Genomic DNA, 19,815 nt, shown 5'->3' with positions numbered 1-19,815 from the left:
TTTTTAAATTTCCTAACACATTCTAAACATGCTTTAAACACAATGGATCACATTCTTCACAGGTAGTTAAAGTAACAAGAGCAGACAAGATTTCCAAAGAGAAAAACACGAAGCAGTATCAATTGTCTGTTCACAGTAAGCAACAGTGTGTACATCAATGAATTCCCTGAGATACATAATTTTTAAACTATTTTGACTTGAGCCAAAGACTTTCCTCACCTTGTGCTCCTATAAAACAGGCAATGAAAATGTTACTTCACGGGGTTTGGACTCGTCATACATTTGGATGCAGGTAAACACAATCTGAGACAGGCAAAAAAAACATTAAACTGCATATTAAGCATACACACGTTGTAAATAGAAAACATGATTCATTTTAATTGAGCAGTTGTGGCATGAAATACAGTGTGAAGTTAGCTGGACGCTCATAAACAGAGCAGGTCAGAAAGGCTAATAATCATCCCTGAATGGAAGGCCCTTCTCCATCCAATAAACTCATTCTTTCAATGCGTTATAATCTGCAAGTAAAAGCCTACAATGATAGCCCGCATGATTCGAAACCCATTGATAAAGCCACAGTAGTCTCGTGCCATAGTGCCAGGGTCACCCGACGGAGTGGAAGCATGTAAACACAAGATGTCAACGTGACCACAGATATACATTCCCTGATTGATAATTGATCACAAGCAGCATCCGATATGATAAGCAGCCTCACTCTGAACACTGCATTACCTTGAATTCTGAAAAGCAATCATGCAGCTCAATGGAAAAATAAACAAAACAAAACAAAAAACACATCCTGACGCGTTGAATAACGTGTACACACAAAATCAACTAGCGTTCACAAGATAGCAGGCTGTTTGAAATCAAAAGGTCAACACGGGGAAAATAAAGCACTGCTTCAAGTGAATAACAATCAGTACGCTGACGTTGTCATTGACATTCTTTCATCTTTGGTTTTGGATTCACGATACCAAGGCAGAAGTGAAACAGCAGATGACGCTAATTGAAAATGGAGGGGAAAAAAGGTTTGGAATAAATGAGGATCCCTGAAAGGTGTAGATTAAAATATTTGTTCAAATCAGAGGCCTTAAAAAAAACGAGAGGCGGATGAAGACTATCTGCAGCAAGTGTAAGGTAACATAAGGCAAAAATGCCGCCGAAAAAGTTACAATAATCGTGTTTGAAGAAGCACTTTCAAAAGTCCTATAGAGGTCACTGGGTGAGAAAAGTTAGGCAATGAATCCAATAAATAAGACAAAAAAAAGAACACTTACAGTATTTGTAGTGTATGATGACAATGAGGTAGTTTCAGAAATTGCAAATGACATTTTTCTTATGTAAAAAACAAACAAAACAAAAAAAAGGCAATTAAAAAAAAAAACATCACGTGTATATTAGATTATTAAGAGAAAACGGCAGGAAGGTAGTGGAGATGACATGAAAGGAAAAATCCTTCTTCTGATGTTTTTCCTAGTCAGATCTGAGATGTGTGTGATGTTCAATGCATTCCTGAAGTTACTTTGAGAAAAGAGAGTTGCAAGCGGCTCTGTTGTTGGCCACCCTGAACTTTTCCCCTTCAAATGCATCACTATTGCTCTGCTGAGAGGCCTCTGCGGCTGCTCGTGCAGGTTAGCGGAGCCAAGTGGACTATTTTGCTTTTAACATGGCACATCCATCAATCATCTTTCCAAGTCCCTGAGCTCAAGTAGTTGAACATGAGTGCTTCACCTAAGATCATGAACTTGACACAACTACTTATAGGTGAACTATGTGCAATGTGTTTCTTTAAGGTTCACTGGGTTAAGTATTATTCCTTCATCCATTCATTCATTCAATTTCTCAACCACTTATCCTCACCAGGGTCGTGTGGGGTGCTGGAGCCTATCCCAGCTCACTACAGGTACCAGGCGGGGGACACCCTGAATCAGTAGCCAGCCAATCGCAGGGCACAAGGAGACGGACTACCATTTACGCTCACTCGCATACCTATGGGCAATTTTGAATGCTCAACCAGCTTACCCTGCATGTTTTTGGGTGTGGAAGCAAACTGCAGTACCCGAAGAAAACCCACACAAGCCCACATGTAAACACCACACAGTGAGGACACACCTGTGATCGAACCCTCAACACCCAGAACTGTGAAGCCGACGCGCTAACCACTCGGCCAGGAGTATTATTTTTCCTATTAAATTAAAATAAATTATCAAATAACGTGATTTCTCGAGTACGTGTAGTGCACATTTTTTGCAAAAAATATTATGAATTAAGGTGGAAGGTTAAAGATCAATTTAAAAGAAAAAATATCCATCTTTCCATTGTGGAAAACCTGAGTGTTGATTCCTGGCATCTTTATGAAAATTTCAAAAAGACAACATTTCCAATTATTATGGTTGAAAGCATTTACTTCCAAGCTTTCACTGTAGTGGGAAATCTTATGGACTAATGTGCAAAAACAGTGATTAAAATTGAAGTATACGTTTATATTCATGGCCATGTCAACATGACTAAAAACTAGCAACTTGGTGGGGTGTTCTATATGTACTGTACTCGAAGAATTACGATATTTATCGCAGGTACAAACTATTGCCTTATAAAGAAAAAAAACCTTTCCTGACTGTATCTCAATGGCTTCCACTGGACTTGTGAAACAAATACTTGCAAAATTTCACCATTGTTGAAAATGACAAAAAAAGCAGAATCCTAAGTGATCCCAAAAAGCCTAATTTCGAATATCAAGTAATCCATAAACGGTTCCAAGATGTCAGACATGTCTCATAAAATGTATCTGACATCACATCAGCTGAGTAACACTTTCATGAACTACTGTGCACAAGGGAATGAGTCTTAAATCAAGTCCACAAAAAGTTAAAAAAACAGAAAATGAGGAGTCACCCTCAATTAAAAAAAAGAATGAATACATGAGAAAAAAAACAACAACCCAAAACATTCGAATAACTACATAGGTACTGTACATGAAAATGTCTAAAAATGAAAAGATGAAAAGAGATCTGAAGCATTTGAAAGAGAAACACAGCCCTGTAAAGCTGCAAATGCACATGGAAATGTGGCTAAAAAGGGCAAGATTGGGCCAAGCGGACTTTTCAGTGGCCACACCTTATGGGTTTCACTTTCAAATTACATCGACTTTTTCAAGCGTGAAGCGGGCGGGATGACCCCCACGCATATCAAGCGGCAACAATTTCCTACAGAGGACCTTCTATGTCCCGAAAAACTACATCTACTAACACAACAAGCACATCAGCATGGTCACTGGAGTAACTCATGAATGCAATACATAACACTCACTTTACCCTGTTTCGATCCAGGCCAATAGGGGACCTGAGAGGAACACACTGGGTGGGCAGTGGCCGAGGTCAAGGTCTCTGAACGTCACCGATGTGTGCAAAAAAAGAAAAACAAAATAACCCAAAAAATAGAAAGAGTTGTTGCAATGAATGCAGTTTTGTCTGCGTTTCAAATGGTTTTTGCACATGGATGGAACTGCTGAAAACTGGAGGAATCACAGAAGACACTTGAGCAGTTCCAAAATTAAAGACCATTTTCTACAATAATGTGCATATATCCGTCACAGGGAGCAAAGGCCAAAAGTCAAGGCAATGCCCTAAACAGAATCAATCGCACTAAGATCATCACCACATCCTAAACTGATTATCTGCAATCTTGGTGGCTGAACCAGGAACAGCGCATAAACATTCATTTTCTAGTCTGTGGAGTCAACCGTCCCAATCAAACCCACTAAGCACCACTAAGACAGGACCTGAGGCAGGATCAGGTCTAATCTAATCTTCTTACGGTTTTGGGGCTGTGCAAAAATCTGATTGGACTCGACAATACCTGATAAACATCTAGTAGCAAAAAATGCTAGGCTGATGGGTTAGAGGTGTCTTCTCGACCACCTGCTCATGGAAATAGTGAATCACGACTGCTCATCAGTAGTCACCCTTCCCTAAATGACAGAAAACCATATCTGCTGAACACATATGGGTGCAGGTGTAGCAGAATTTAGGAGAAAATCTGGCAATGTGCTCATCTGTCCATCAGAGGGTCTCCCATCCAATTCATTTCTTGTACTTATCCTTCATTGACAAGAAATGTTTTTTTTTTTTTTTGTCGAGCTATCAGCTCCATACCCATCGATGGGCATTTCATAAAAAGCATTGCATAATACTTTGGTCAAAAAAAAAATCAAAATAAAACATTAAAACAATCAGCAAAGCTAGCTAGCCATCCTCCCTTACCCTTGCAATAAAGCCTTACATCCCAAGTCTATGATTGTAAAATATACCCGTATACTCCTTTTCCAAAGAAGATCCGAATGATCCAAATAGCCGTCACCGTTGTCACCGTCACTCATGGAATGTTATGCCTCCCGAAGGCAACATTTCTAAGATTCCACGCAGCAAAAGTAAGCTCATCTTTTTTTCAATATCTAGTATGTATATCCCATGTAACAAGACATCATTTCTTCTGGCTTGATTTGCACAGCTCCTTTGAACATCCAGACTCTGATTGAGGTGCCAAAGCATCCACTGGAATTTTGTATAAGACTGGGCATCTTTTTAGGAACACCACGAAAATAGCAAGAACATCTTCCTGAGGTAGTCTCAACGTGTGTCTATCTTACCCCCATCTGAATAAAATAAACTCTTTTTTTTCTTTTTTAAGTCTAGTTCTAACAATGGCAACACTGACGCATTGAGCAAACTGGATACACACTTGTAAACTCCAAAGACCAATGCATCTATGAGCATTTGTTTTGTACAGAAGCATGTGCACAGTGTAAATCAGCATACATTCAGCTCTGTCGTGTAATAAATATAAAAAGAAAAAGTCATTAAGAAAAACAAACTAGCTGCTTGTCACATTCATTAGAGGTGAGACCAGTCCCTCGCCTTGAGGAGAATGAGGTTAGAGGGGGGGGGTTAGAGGTGGGGGGTATAATGTCAGGGTCAGGAAGGCCTCTAATTTCCAGAGGAGGCGGTCACGCAGGGTGACGGGGCCGTCCTGTAGCTGGTCACACTGGATTTGCAGGAGTGCAAGACTGCTTTGAACAAGAGAGGGAGCTGCTCCAGAGGAACATTGACCAGTTTCCCTGAAAATACATTCCACTGCTTTAACTTTTCTTCTTTTTTTTTTTTTAACACTCCAAAAAAAAAAAAAACATTATTTTTACTGAGGCTCTCTACAGCATCATAAACAAGAGGGTTATTTAAATAATAATTTGAGGCTGTAAATTAAACCAATTCATTGCACTTCATTCAAATTCATGCGATTAAAGCTTGTAACGGACTGGGGGAAATTGATGGAAATTATATTAACGTGAAAAAAAAGATTAGACCTGTAGAAGCAATATGAAGAGCCCTCTTCTATTACAGTTATACAAGTCTGAGTGTTGAGACTGCAGCGCCTCTCACGGGTGGATTGTTGCCATTTCCCGATGCCTCGCGAAAAATCTCTCAATGCGTTAACAAAAAGATTGCGCGACAATTCTTCGCTAGCTACATAACAATGGAATGAGTTATTTTCTCCCCTACGGATTGAGTTATCCACCCATGCTCACAATTCTCTACCACTGATTGTCTTGGCCCTTTGAGGTATCTTCAAAAGGGTGCTTGAAAACATTAATAATATTTGATTTTGGTTTTACAGATAATTCAAATTTTTGAATCAATCTCCAAATTTAGAGGAAACTTTGACAGACAAAACCAAAAGATGGTTCATGGTGTCCGTTCATTTTCCTTGCTCAATCAAACATCTAAAAAAAAATTACAGTAATTCTTTTTCCTCACAATGGTCTTACCTGCTATACAGCGGATCTCTGGCAAACACATCATGATCTCAGGGAAGCGTTTGGGCTGGTGCGGATACTTATACTCAGTATAGTCTTGACACACATACCAGTAGCGCTTGTTCAGCTGCTCAAGCTGAGAGACGTTTGACAGTCCTCTAATATCTGCACGTTAAGAAACAGATAGTCCCAAGGAATTACAAAATGCATTTAAAAATAAAGAAGACGGAAAGAAAAAAGGGAGTCATAGCCTTTGTTCCGGTACCTTGGTTTAGGAAGTTGATTGCTTTCATACAGGCATACTCTTCATTGCTGATCTTCAACTGGTGGAATTTGCGAAAGAGATATATCAGCCTCTCCATTACCTCCATGCCATCCTCACCAAAACTGTAAAAAGATGTTTGTGATACAACAGGTTTCAGTTGCTTTACTTCTCAAAGATTTCAAACAAAATGCTACTTGTGTATAATGTGCATGTGGAATAATAATTCTTGGTCACACATGCTTACAGGAAATGAGCCAAAAATGTTCAAACATTGTTCTTATCTGATTCATCAGGAAAAACACTAAAATAGGAGTTGCCACTTTAAATCACATATTCAGTCCTAAAAGACCAGGACTATTATCTGAGGACTCGAAGTTGTGCTGTATATTAAGAGAAAGCGTGTCATGAGGTTAGATAATTTTGGCCTGATTTACACTCACTCTTAAACCCCCCCACACATCCTTTATTACCTATAGTGACGGACATAACATCATATGCCAGACAGATGGTGCTAGCCACAGCAGTGTGTTAGGGAGTCCTCCTGTTCATGGACCAGTTCACTGGCCCCATTCCAATTCTATTTTTCTTCAAGTGATTTGAGGAAATATAAACCATTTCGGACATACTACAGCACTAACAGACTAGAACGTCTGGCTGTCGGTATGAAAAGTTGCTGCTGTGATATCTACCGTTCCTATTTCTTGGTAACGTAGCGGTTGGCTATTACAGGATCCTAAAATCTGACATCTACTATTATTAAAAAGAGAGCAACCTCCCTCCTGAAAAATACCAGTAGGAGGAAGCAATAACAGGCTGTAGATAGTATAGGATATCAAATGAAGGCAGTGAAATAAGCTGTTGTTAGAATGATGACAAAAGTATGTCAAAAAACGGAAAATGCTTTCATTTGTCAACCGGTATTAAAAAGTTAACCAGCCGGGAAGGACATTTTGTAAATTTGCTGTGAGTGTAGAGTATGTGTCAACTCATCATTGAGGAAAACTGGAGCACAAATTAGCTATTGTGTGGTAAAAATGCATATGTGAAAAATTAGAAGCCAGATTGCTACACTGTCAATTCCACAGCCGCTCACCCCTGCAGCTCGTCATCAGAAGGTGTGTACTTGGCCGTGACATTAGCCAGGTTGCCAAATATTTGGGCGCTGTAGATTGTGAGACAGGAGAGCAGGATGAGCTCTTGCCAGGTAGAGCTGAGCAGGCAGGTGTAGTCCTCGATGGAGAGCACACAAAAGAAAGGCAACTTCTTTATCCAGGAGATCTGGCGGAAGAGTAGCTCGTCTGCCAGGCGACACAGCAAGGCAAACAGCTCCACCTGTGTTACCTTATAGCTTTTGTGGAGGAGAAATACAAAACAAGGACTGGTTAAAATAAATTGCTAATATTGGTTTCTAGAAGATCATTTATGACCATGTTCACTAAAAACTTGTTGGTTACAACATCGTGTCAAAATAAAATGATTTACCTCTACAACATGCAATGTTATCATTTCATGTTTTTAAGGAAATATTGTGAAAAAGCTTCACATCATGCAATAATGTGTTGTGTCTTATGTGTCAGCTTTTAATGAAATAAAACCCAGTTTCTCAGGACTCTTGCATGGTTAAGATCACATCTTGTTTGGCCATTTTGCCAGATTTTCATGTATTGACTTTATGTACATTTAAACTGCTCGAGTATGAACTAAGAGTTGTCTTTTCTTTTTTTACCAGTGTATATAAAAGACCATTTGTGAGGACAGACATAAGGTTGTAAGCTTAGAAATGATTGAAAACCAAAGCAAATTATTCCTGATTGGGATAACTTGGTAACCCATTTCATATTTCCATAGTGCCTTGTGGAGAGCACCAAAAGAAGACTGGGTCGATACTTACTGTTAAAAAGGAAGGACAAAAGGAGACTTATTGACACAATATCACATTTGTTTCAGGTGAGGAGTTTTTATGGAGGGCTGCACATGAACTCACCCATCTTCAATGAGCATCGGGGTGGCCAGGGGTGCCAGGTCTTCAGCCGCCACCAGCTGTAGCACTAATGGATGGGATTGTGGGTAAAGGCCGCGTGGCTGGGGGGCCAGAAGGCCAGATTGGGCAGCATAACTGAAGAGGTGCGGAAGAAGCTGGTAGTGTGTTGACATGGAGGTGTTGATGTATTGATCTCTGAGGGCTGCTGTATAGCCGTTCATCTCGGCAGAGCGACTGGAAAAGGTAAACGTTAAATTTGGGAAATGAGTGAAGGGCGATATTGGGAAGTTCCATGTATAATTTAACTAGGTCTTCATAGCATTTAACCTTAACATTTAGACTGATACTGTAACTGCATAGAATGGCATATTCTACAATGGCATTTAGTAATTCTGGTTCCTATTTTATCTTAGATTGTATTCGATAAGTCAATGACAAGAATTTCTCTGATTAGCTATCAGCTGCAAATGAGAGGAGATAAAGCCGTTTATATAAAAGGAGGTGAAAATAAATATTGCCACGCAAGCGCCTCGATGTTATTTGTCCTTGTTGAGTAAAGATAGACAGTGTTCACGTCTCCAGAGCTGATAGTGGAGTGAGTTCTTTACATTTGATGTCATCCCCATGCCTGAAGAGCTACAAACAAAGGCATTCTTCTTCCAATGAATACTTTCATTTAAGTTTTGTGGAAATAAATGAAGTAGCAGACTGTCAGGGGCAACTCATTATCTCAGTGACAGCCTGAGTGGTGGAGCTATGCAATCGAGTGGATCAGTGGAGCGACTCACTTGGAAGATAGCGTGGAGGCAGGTGACGGCTGGTTACCCTCTGAAGCCCCGTTGCTGAGGTAGCTGTGGTCACTGTCGCCGTTGTTGCCCCACGGGGCTTCTTCCTTGAATTCCTGTCCTGACATGATGCGCTCAATCTCCTCCTCTGTGATCTAACACACACACACACACAATGACGAGTCTGGCATTGGGGGAAATGTACAGCGTGTCCTTTTGACCATACACACAAAGTAGCTTAGTTCTGTTAATTAGTGTGTACTACCACCACAGTCCTTTACACTCAAATATACAGAAGCAAGGACGTTGTCCCACAATGAAAAGGGACCTCGAGAGAAAGAAAAGAATAACTAGTGTGTTTCTGGATGTGGATTCCCAATTTAAAAAACGTACACGCCGCACAGAGGGTGAACTGACAAAATGCTATGTTGAAGATATTAAAATGCCGTGAATGTGTCAGGCCAGGGTCAATTTAGTTTCAACTCAGTTTATAAACTGAAACGGTAATTCATTTCTCATCAATGGAATAAATGATTCTGCCTTTTAACGCATGCCAACATGGAAGTTTTTTTCTCTCCCTTTTGTCAAATATATTGAGCTGGTTTGAATTGAGCACATCTCCACTTCTCTTCTCAATTGTGCGTTGGCGTTTTGTAGCTTCACGTTATAGTTTCCCAACCATTTTCACTCTCCCTAAACTTTAAAACAAAATACAAAATGAATAGAAGATATTGTGCTAATATGCTGATGACATAACGAGATCAAGGTTTAGTATCATTACATACTTTATAATGAGTATCCTCCGACTAACTCTATTGGAGTCAGACATTTAAGTAAAGAGTTTATACTCGCATCATTAAGCAAAGATCAGGTGTTTACATTTTAAAAAAAAAGACCAATAAATATTCCACAGACAACATCTTGAGTAGTTATTAATAATTGGTTAATTATTAACTACCTGAACTGGTCCAATGCTTTTGTTCCTCCCCCCTGGCATTCCATCTTCTCTGATTGCTGAATGGTAAAAAGAGATAAACAATGACAATTATTACATTTCATATCATGACAATGGGAATTATGAATACTTTAGCTCTATCTAGTGGCAAAATCCAAACTCTGTAGAAGGAGAATAAGAATGTTAATGGACGTGTGAGATTTCTCTTTAATTCTAAATATACATTGACTTTCCCGTTTGGATTGACAAGGTTTTCCTTAGAGATCTGAAAATTGAATTTCTTGGGAAAGTTTACCTTTTAGACGGTAGAAAACCAATTCATTTTTTCAAGTCCACATTTAGGTGATGTAGTAATCAGAATCCTTGATCCTTGTTATCTGGTTTTATCAGGTTCGACAAGTTACTGGTAGCGCAATTCACAATTTATCCATATGGGGGCACTGAAGAACTGGGGCGAGAAATATTGCTGACATTTTCAAGCACCAGTTATGGGCAAAACTAGTCATAATTATTCACTTAAAGTGATGAAGAATGACTGTTAATGAGAAGTAAGTGACTGCCTTAAAATGCGTAAAAAAGATAAAGTAAATAACATTAATATGAAATTCAACAATGATAATTGTTACAATAACTTAATTTCAAGCATATAGCATATGTATTCTCACATTTTTTGAGGTTATCAAGATAGTAATGCGTGTTTGTGCAGTTGCGTGTATGCATGACTGTAAATCAGGAAAAACGTGCAAACTCCATACACGAAGCTCCGAAACTGGGATTGAGCCCTCAATCTCAGAACGGTGAGGTCGACGTACTAACCACTCACCCAACGTGCCACCCACGTTACATTAGTCACTACACAAATAAGTGATAATAGAGTTGACAGTGATGAAATGTTACACATGACATTTAATTAGGTCAGGCCGTGAATATTTTGGGACTGTATGTACTGCATTTGTATTAGGCAAGTGATGTTGAGCATTGAACGCTGCCACAAATTGGCAGCATGTAACGGTACCTTTGCGGTTCATCCCCATTTGTAGACACTTGAGTAGGCGGCAGTACTGGCAGCGGTTGCGTTGCTTGCGTGACATTTCACAGTTCTTGTCCCTGCTGCAGCGGTACACGCGCTTGTTGCAAATGCTGCGCTTGAAGAAGCCCTTACAGCCTTCACAGGAGATGATGCCATAGTGCAGGCCTGTGGCTCTATCTCCACAGATAAGGCAAGTACGTTGCTCAGCTGCATCATCTGCAAGTTTAACCAAAATACAGAAAAAAGTACATTCGTTACTAGGAGGATTTTGTTGCCCTAAATCTTTTCTCTGAAAGGGGAAAATGTGGGTGCCAAAACCACCTTCCAGGCATAAGTTTGTAATTGCAATTTCGGGGGTTGTTAATACTTAGCTGAGTACGGCTCATCTAGCAGGATTTTAAGCTACAACTCTTATTTTTGTGAAAGTGGAGGTGTAATCAGTGCAAAGACATACTTCTTATGTATATTTTATTCAGGAGCTTTGATGAGGATTTGTTTACAGTCTCTAAAAAAAAAACACCCGTGATTATTACATGAACAGAAAACAACCTTGTACTCAGTCAGAAATTAAGTAGCGTGGCATGAGGTAAATATGATTCATCCTCTTATTATTTCACGGTACATGTCTACAGTGTGGAAACATTCCGCCATTAGGATAGCGAGGAGAGGACAAGTCTTTGAAGCTGATATAGTATTCTGTGTAGCAAAGAATTAAGAGTGGATTAAAAAGAAACACATTAGACTGCAGCTCGCTCAAGAAACTTATATGCTCCTCACGGTAGGTGCTCGGAAAATGTTAGGACAGCGATGTAGAAAAGCTGTCAAAAAGCTTTTAACCCCTCATGCCCCATCTACCTTCATACGACATAACGCATATAATCAACTCAAAAAGGAGGACCAGCTTTAACAAGGATGATGTTGCACATTATCACCGACTAGCAGTTGAGTTGATTGAAATGTAGCTCTACTGTCTTTTTTGCCTACAGTTGATCTATAACACAGTCTAAAATTTTAAATGTATTTTACCTTTTATAATCCTTCAAGTAGAAATCAGCTCAAGTGTTGCTTTTTTTTCCACAGAACATGCAACCAACTCACACACATGCAAGCATGTAGAGAGATATCAGGATGAAAGTGGGCTTAATATACGAGGAACCTGACAAGGTGCCTGAGTAAGAGGAATATTTCTTTTCAACATTGTCCCTTCTTACCAAAAGCGGAACTATTCGAGCCGTTGACACAAAAAGTATGGTCTACCGCAAAATAGGATTTAATGTTCGTCTGTCAGGAATTTATACATTTAAATTATAGAATCTTGTCAAAGAGAATTCAAAAGTCAAATATCAAGACAAAAAAATCTATAACTGTGCAATAACAATCATTATTGTGATGGTTAGCCACTGCATAGATGAAAGTGAGGTATCAAAAGGGAAGGGTTCTAGCAGAGGGTACTTGACTAAATGGAGTGTTCACTGTTGCAGTTTTCATAAACCAAAATATTAATTTAAATGGAAAAACAGAGTATCTGTAGCTATAAAGAGTAATGTGTGATAAAATGAGTTAAAATTGAAGAATTGAGGTGAAAAGCTAATGTGGTGACATGACCTTTGTGATTTGACCAACTTGGCGCTATTGTATTGAATATATTCTAAATCAATGTGGCTTTCAGAGAGATAAATAATCTTTGACAGATTAAAGACCATCTGTGCAGTCTTAAATCTTTGGACGTGTTAATTGGATAATACAAAAAAAAAATCCTGATGTTTAGTATTCTTTACAATGAGACCTCAAATATTTAAAAAAAAGCATTATATTATAGCTACCTATCCCTATAAAACTGAATTTTCAAAGACGAAAAACAAACAACAATGTAATTGCGTAACACTAATTTGGTTAATGTATGTGTTCACTGCTGTTGTCTTTAAAAAGTCATCTTTTTAAACCTGAATACTGCCTGTGGAGATCTGCGTTGCTATGGGTGATGTAAGGATGTCAGTGTGTGCGTTCCTCAGGCGAATGCGGGTGCTGCCACTTTGAACGAATGGATGGGGGCAAGGAGATAGACATAACGGGCCGGGCTGGCAGGTTAATGTTGCCCACCAGGTCGACAGATTAACCTGGACCCCTGATTAATGCAAGACTCTTGTGCAATGAAACAAACTGTTCTCCACAGAGGAAGGACCTATACCCTCCAATAGGATTACATGTAATTACGGAGCCAATGACAATGGGAGTAACTGTGTCCGCAGTGTCTCTTTGTGCAGAACCGTTTTTCCATTAAGATGTTGTATGGAAAAAAAAGAACCACACCAAATGCTAACAGGAATATGATACTCTGTCAACGATTAATAACTATCAACAAAGTTTTTGGCACCTCCCAAATAGATATTTTTGCGAGCTGTTATAGGTTACTCAGATTGGTTAGGTGCCTTTTTGCAACAGCAATTTTGAGGGCTTTGGATTCATTAAAGGCCATTTCAGAACTTGCCAACACTTTGTTTCCGACCATTTCTTGGTGATATTTGAGGTACAGTATGCCAACCTGTCCTGCCCAAACAAACATGACCTCTGACTAAGACCTAATTTTCTGACACTCGGCCTGACATTGTGCGCCAAAACCTTTTGATAGATCTTATGACTCGGCCAGTTCTGTTCGATTCATTAAGAAATAGGAAGTTTGCATCTGGCTCATCATATTCCATCATCTTAAAAGCTGCAAATCACACCATCTGTTAAAAAGTCTTTTTAAAAAAAGCACAGATTTTTTTTGCTACTACTAGGGGGAACCTGATTGTGACTCCAGTCAATAGTTCAACTGGTCAAATAGCACAGTGCACTGTTGCGCTAACAATTATCAACAATCATCTTGAGTACTCAAATGAGCAGGATTGCATGGAGTTTTAAAAGGTTACATAGCACCAGCACGTGAATAAGTAGCAGGCTAAGAGCTTTCTGGGGAGCATGTGGGGGTTTAATAGAAAGCTGCGGATCTCATGTATTAAAGCTAATTCGCAAGAATCTGTGTGTGTGTGTGTTTCTATACGGGAGAAGGGCACAAGGTATAAAGTCTCTTGAATGAAGATTTGGGGACTTCTAACACCCATTGACAGATTACCATTTAAAAGGTGTGAGGTTTAAATTTGTTGCCTGCATAGAAGTAGTGGGAGAGCCACACTATATAAGAGACAATGGAGCATTACAGAGTAAGACAATCCGAGGATTAGAAATCATCTATGTTGGTGATTAACACGGTAAAGGTTAAGATATGTGTCAGAAGAAGCAGCTCCAGAATCAAACTAATTTCCTTTCCGTGTTACGTGCTTCAAAAAATATTAGGTAAGAATAAGATACCGTTTGAGACATTAAATGTGGTAATATAATGTATGTAATGAAATAGAGAAAACGTTTAAGTTGCCTGGCTCAGTATTCCAGATACACAAATGGAATAACAAGTTTAAGATTTTTATTTTAATATTCCAGTCCTTAAAAAAAACACAACAGGAACACTTTTACACCTAATTGGTTGAAATTGAACCTCATACCAACCATGCTCAAATGATTAAAATTCGGATTATTATACCAAGACATTAGTGTAAACCAAGTTCCTCTTGCATGTGTGAACAAATAAATTTAGAACAATTTTGATGATATGGAGTAGAATGCAAAATTTAAGTTGCCTATTTTTTAATCCTTTTTGTGAATAAAGTACATATATGCGAAAAATGTACTTATTACAGTAACACATCATTTGTGGTCTGTTATATTACAGGACCAGCAGCAAGTACAAACACGATACTCTATCTGCATAAGCTCCAGGCACTGAACAAGCTGAAATGTGCCTGCGATAGAAATAGGCAGAACCGTAACTAGTTTACATAAACTTTACAATGGAGTGTGTAAAATGAGAAGGAGAATTCACAATTTACGTAACCTGAATATTTTGTCCACATAACCATCTCCATTGTAATTTATCGCTTAACCCATTTCACCACAACAGCTTCTTGTGTAAAAAAAAAAATGCCACCTGACGAAAGAAAGATCACAGAAGTGACGCGATGGATCCTCACCTACAGTATGCAGTCGGCCATTTGTCAGCCCATGTGCTCATTTGGAAAACACATTAAAACCATATATTTCACTGACCTCCTATTGTGAAATTCCTAATTTCCTTCAGTGGGGAAAAACACAACAACTGTAGTGGCAGTCACTCAAGCTTATTTGCCAAATTTATCACCCTGTCTTTCAAGTGCATGGCCACCATATAAACAGGCTGATTCACACCTTCACACACTTGATCTCAGCGTGTCATGTCCCACGACTCCTCCTTTTCCTTCCACAGCACATGACAGTTAAATATTCATGACATTTATTGAAGGGTTTTACTTCTTTTAAGTTTCTGAGCAATGTAGTATTACTTATACGATTGGTTTTTCAACTGTTGTCACCTGCATTTTGCTTTCGACGGTAACTTGTGACAGTCAGAGAAGTTGAAAACAATGAACGTAATGAAGTAGTCAGTGGAGAAATTTTCCTCCAAAATTCCCATGGTTCATTACTAAAAATTCTCCATTGCTATTTTACACCAAAAAAAAGAAAACTTGAGTGTAGTCTGTCATTTCCAATGAATACTGCTCTAAATATTACGAGAAATATCATAAAATTATTATTACGGTCATTAATTATAAAGGAAAAAAGTAGGATGAGACTGCTTAACGTAAGACCTGCTGTGTGTTTTTTTAAACACAGGGGTCAATGATACAAAATTGCTCCTTGGCCCACTTTGAATCCTGTTTTGCTAGTTGACTTGTATGACTTGTTTCAACTACCAAGCCAAAAAGGTATGTAAAAATACAACAAATGCAGTGCAAAAACAGATAAAAAATAATAGTGAACAATTGGTAAAGGTCTGATAGCAAACAGTAGGAACCATGTGTGTTTCTGAAAAAGAAGATTTTGAGCGAGAGAGAGAGAGAGAGAGAGAGAGAGAGAGACCACCCTCAACACCCATTAGAGGCTGCATTGTTTCCCAGGGGTCAGCCTGGGTTTCATTCCAAGCTTAAACACAAAGCAGGAAACGGAAGTTGATCGTGCTAAGGAGATGTCAAAAATCAACATCAATATTTGTTCTTTTTTTCATTTAATAATGTTTCATTTTGTGTTCAATGTAAGGCCCAAAACTCAGTGAGATGTCCATCACTTGTCATGGAGAATAGAGCTGTTCTCCGGAAAAAAAAACCCTGATTGCTGATATTTCTGCAAAGAAGCTTCATCATGCTGAGAACGCACAAGTATGGTGGCCAAATCTCTCTATTGTGCACACCATGAGCACACAAAGGCCATTGCATAGTGTAAAGCAGCCTTTTGAGAAGTTGGCAGTGCAACAAGGCCTGCTACTAAGGGGCTTCTCTCTTCAGGTTTTGTTTCGTGCTTTCCATCACAATCGTGCCCAGCTGAGTCACGGAGCGGGGGTTGGAGGAATCTGCTGTACTTTTCCGCTCGAGCCACACCCCCCTCCTTGCAGGCCTACCCGTTTCCTATTTTTCCACATTTCATGTCTGTTTTTCTACTTTAATTCTCTTTACAAACTATGGAGAAAGACCGTTGCGACTGTTGTAAAGTTTTGAAACTACACGACTGGTATGTATATGACAGGGTCACACACACATCAAACACATTCACAGAGGTTAAAGGCATCTGAAGACCCTCTGGGATCGAGATCCCAAATTCCTGGCAAGCCACACTGTGATGTTAATCTTCTAAGTTATGTGCATGCAGTTGTAGATTGGATACTTCCAAAGAAACAATTGCATCTTATTGACATACCCATCTTGATAATATACAAGCAGACTTCTTAAAGGTTAAACAATTAGCATTGAGTAATATCACACCAAGCAGAGGTTCATATTAATTATATGCAAATGTGGCCACACTTAAAGTCATTTGTCTAAATGTGGGGAATCCCCCGCCCATCCTTCTTTGCATTTTTGTCTTTCATTTATGTCAGTTTTTTTTTAGACTTCTCTATTACTAATATTCTATACAGTGAACATCTGCCCAAAATGTTTCCATCTATAACAGCCTTTTACACCTGGTAATTTACTACTTACCAACAATCAAGAATAAAAAGCTACATAAATTTAACTCAAACTAAACATGCTAAACTTGAATGGGTATATGATTCTGTTTTGCTTATTTACAGTTAGGCTTATTAGTACGCATTTTTATGAGTTTTAAATAATGCTTGTTTAGTGAATATCTAAACAATGAAAGCTTCCAATCCATGTAACCACAAGATTAATTTTTACTGAATTCATGCTTCACAGTCCAGTTTACATTATCATTCAACAATTCAGAATGTCTTCTTTAGTCATCGACCACATACTGAAATGAAGCTTGGAGTTAAACAATATGAATCAAAATGACGTAAATGATTTGGCAAAAAAGGCAACGTTGTTCTAATAGTTATTAACCACAAAACTGTTTGCTTATATGTGGAAAAATGAAGTGGGTTTGTGCGTGTGCGTGCATCTGTGCGTGTGTGTGTGCGTGTGTGCACTGGGGGAAGGGTTCAGTCCAGTTGAAATAACACACCCTTGAAAGACAAAGGTCTGCAACATGATTGACTTGATGGTTTGGTTTGACAAGACAGTGGCCTGAATGATGGATCAGTTTCAGTGAAATTAGGAAAATGAGTAAGTTGCACGAATGAGCAGCTTCTGTCATCTGCTATTTATAGTTGAGTATTACAGTCCCTGACCTCCCCCACCATTACTATTGATCTTCTCACTACTCCTGTCGCCTGTATCTGCATCACATAAACAACCTTCCATTATTCATTTCTATCACATCTTTCCTTTTAGTATACTCTTCTTTTTAGACATGAGGGATAAAGAATTTCTCCACCAACGATAGCACAAGAAGACATAAAGCTAAATGCAAAGAGTTAAAGTGTAGAAATAACCCTGTCTTAGATGGAACAGAACCTGCATGGTTGCTGGCTGAAGGATTAACATGGGGGAGGGGACAAATACAGTAGAAAGGTTCCTCAACATGCTAAGAAAGAAGTTTGAAAGAAAATCTAACAACAAAGTCCAGGATTTCTTTGCAGAAATATGTATATTTAATTCAGCTGGTAAACATTCCTTAATTAATTAATTATTTAGAAGGGACAATCTGAAATGGTTGCAAAGTAGCCCAATATTTTTTTATGAATTCACAAGGTGGAACATGTCATCTAAAATATAAATAATTTGATATAAAACAATGGGGTTGCAAAGGAAGCTATGGCAGAACATTGTTCTTTTCCATTCAATATTTTTCAAATTCATTAATCAATGTATGGCTAAAACATTACATTGCCGATAGGGTCAAGGGAAATAGTGTGGAAAACAAAAGATTTGATTTTGAAACTCTGAAAATTGGCAAAAAAAACCAAGAAACCTGAGTTTAATTGCAAATGTGAACGGTTAAGTACAGTAATGTCCATCAAAAATGCAAATTATGCAATCTTGCAGCCACCCATCAAAAAGAACAGACTGACTGACTAAATCACTGAATCACTTGAGGACCTTTTGTAGATAAGAGTGCTGAAAAGCTGGAATCTCCCTACGCCTCTTCATATAGGCTAAAAACCTCAATCAATATCAAAATGAATTGGAAACTAGAAGTCCATATGCTTTCTGTTACTCTAGCATTACATTGGTCTTCCACAGAAAATACTTCACCAAAACTTTGTTAGCAATGAAGCTGCCCTTGCCACAAACAAAATAAATTCCCCACTTCCACATACATAGTATTACTCATTCCCATAAAAAGAGACTATTAAATCTTTCTCTACTACAAGAAAAAAAAAAGAGTTTCCATTGATAGCCTCACTTACCTTCCCATGTATCCATTTCATGCTTCTTCCAGGTTGCCTGGAACCCATTCAAACATGGAGGCTGCCAAAGAATAGCTTCATAGCTTTTTTCCCCCTTCCCCTCTGTTCTCTCCCCCGGCAACCTCTTTCCTCGACAGCCTGCTCCTCTCTGACCACAGCCAGAGCTAAGTAACGCCACTGGTCACTTTACTGCCTGGTCACATGACCACAGAGTTCAAGCCCCGGGGTCGCGGGTTGGCTTGAGGTCCAATGACAGCCAGGGGTTATCTGAGTGGAACTGATAGTCCTATTTTCACTGCCGTCCTACAATACAATCCCTTCACCCCCGCCACCCCTCCCACCAAAATTGCCCCCCCTCCCCTCATCCATGCCTTTAGCAGTTGTGCAGAGGACCAAAGTGCATGTCCAAGCATAAACACAGGTTCAAGCTGACAAAACACACCAACATTAACTAATTGAAGTGTTCTGTGTGCCAGCAGAAAAGGTCCATGACTACTGGTTTTCCTACCTACAGGTTGACGAAAAAGGCAATTTTCATCAGGGACAAATGCAATCGTTGCTTCACCATTCAACTCTTTAAAGTTTAGTAAAATATTTAACACAAAAAAAAAATCATATAATTTATTAGCACCCTTCCACTCACATTAGTGGTACTGATGATGCACACACTGTGGTCCATTAATTGGTTGAAAGACCAATTGTTATTTCTACCCACTGGAATATGTACTAATGTGGCAGATAGAAAATACCTTGAAAATATTGAGAGGATCTATTATCTTGTCCATAGGTTCCCCACCCACATTTATCAATCGTAATTGTTCAATGGCTAATTGGGCACCTGACACCATTTGCATGAACATGATTTAGCAAACGAACTTAAATGGTTGACCTATGGTTTTGAGGTTTATCCACCAGGTAGGAAAGTGTGCCTGTTGTTTTGTGTCAATCAGGAATCCACTACTGTGTGGTGTGAACCGACCTTAAATTGTGAACACTGAATAATCTTCCTACCAACCAGTAGGTTTGTTTCATTCCCTCTGGTTGAGGATAATGAGAACACACAGCTTTTCACTCTCTAATAAAGTGTACAAGTCCACCTTGACATGCC

General features: G+C 39.0%; 1 protein-coding gene across 1 annotated transcript; it reads right to left on the bottom strand.

The window, feature by feature from the left end:
* On the bottom strand, positions 1-18,834 carry LOC144180880 (nuclear receptor subfamily 6 group A member 1-A-like). Its single transcript, XM_077709029.1, has 9 exons — positions 18,708-18,834; positions 10,814-11,044; positions 9,802-9,857; positions 8,847-8,998; positions 8,062-8,292; positions 7,171-7,425; positions 6,078-6,199; positions 5,825-5,977; positions 1-5,116 (listed from the first exon to the last, which is right to left on the bottom strand). The coding sequence occupies exons 1-9, from the start codon at positions 18,721-18,723 to the stop codon at positions 4,986-4,988; spliced, it is 1,347 nt and encodes a 448-aa protein (XP_077565155.1). The 5' UTR covers positions 18,724-18,834; the 3' UTR covers positions 1-4,985.
* Positions 18,835-19,815: the final 981 nt, after the last annotated feature.

The sequence above is a fragment of the Stigmatopora nigra genome, chromosome 22 (assembly GCF_051989575.1).
Source record: "Stigmatopora nigra isolate UIUO_SnigA chromosome 22, RoL_Snig_1.1, whole genome shotgun sequence".
In the NCBI taxonomy this organism is placed as follows: domain Eukaryota; kingdom Metazoa; phylum Chordata; class Actinopteri; order Syngnathiformes; family Syngnathidae; genus Stigmatopora; species Stigmatopora nigra.
The sequence above is the reverse complement of the archived record's forward strand: the minus strand, read 5'-3'. Positions and strand labels throughout refer to the sequence as shown.

Excerpts from the sequence above, each read along its gene's own strand:
- LOC144180880 (XM_077709029.1), bottom strand. Across the intron at positions 9,858-10,813 it reads AATGGGGATGAACCGCAAAG|CAATCAGAGAAGATGGAATG; the intron begins GTACCGTTACAT and ends TTTACCATTCAG. Across the intron at positions 8,293-8,846 it reads GCCTCCACGCTATCTTCCAA|TCGCTCTGCCGAGATGAACG; the intron begins GTGAGTCGCTCC and ends TACCTTTTCCAG.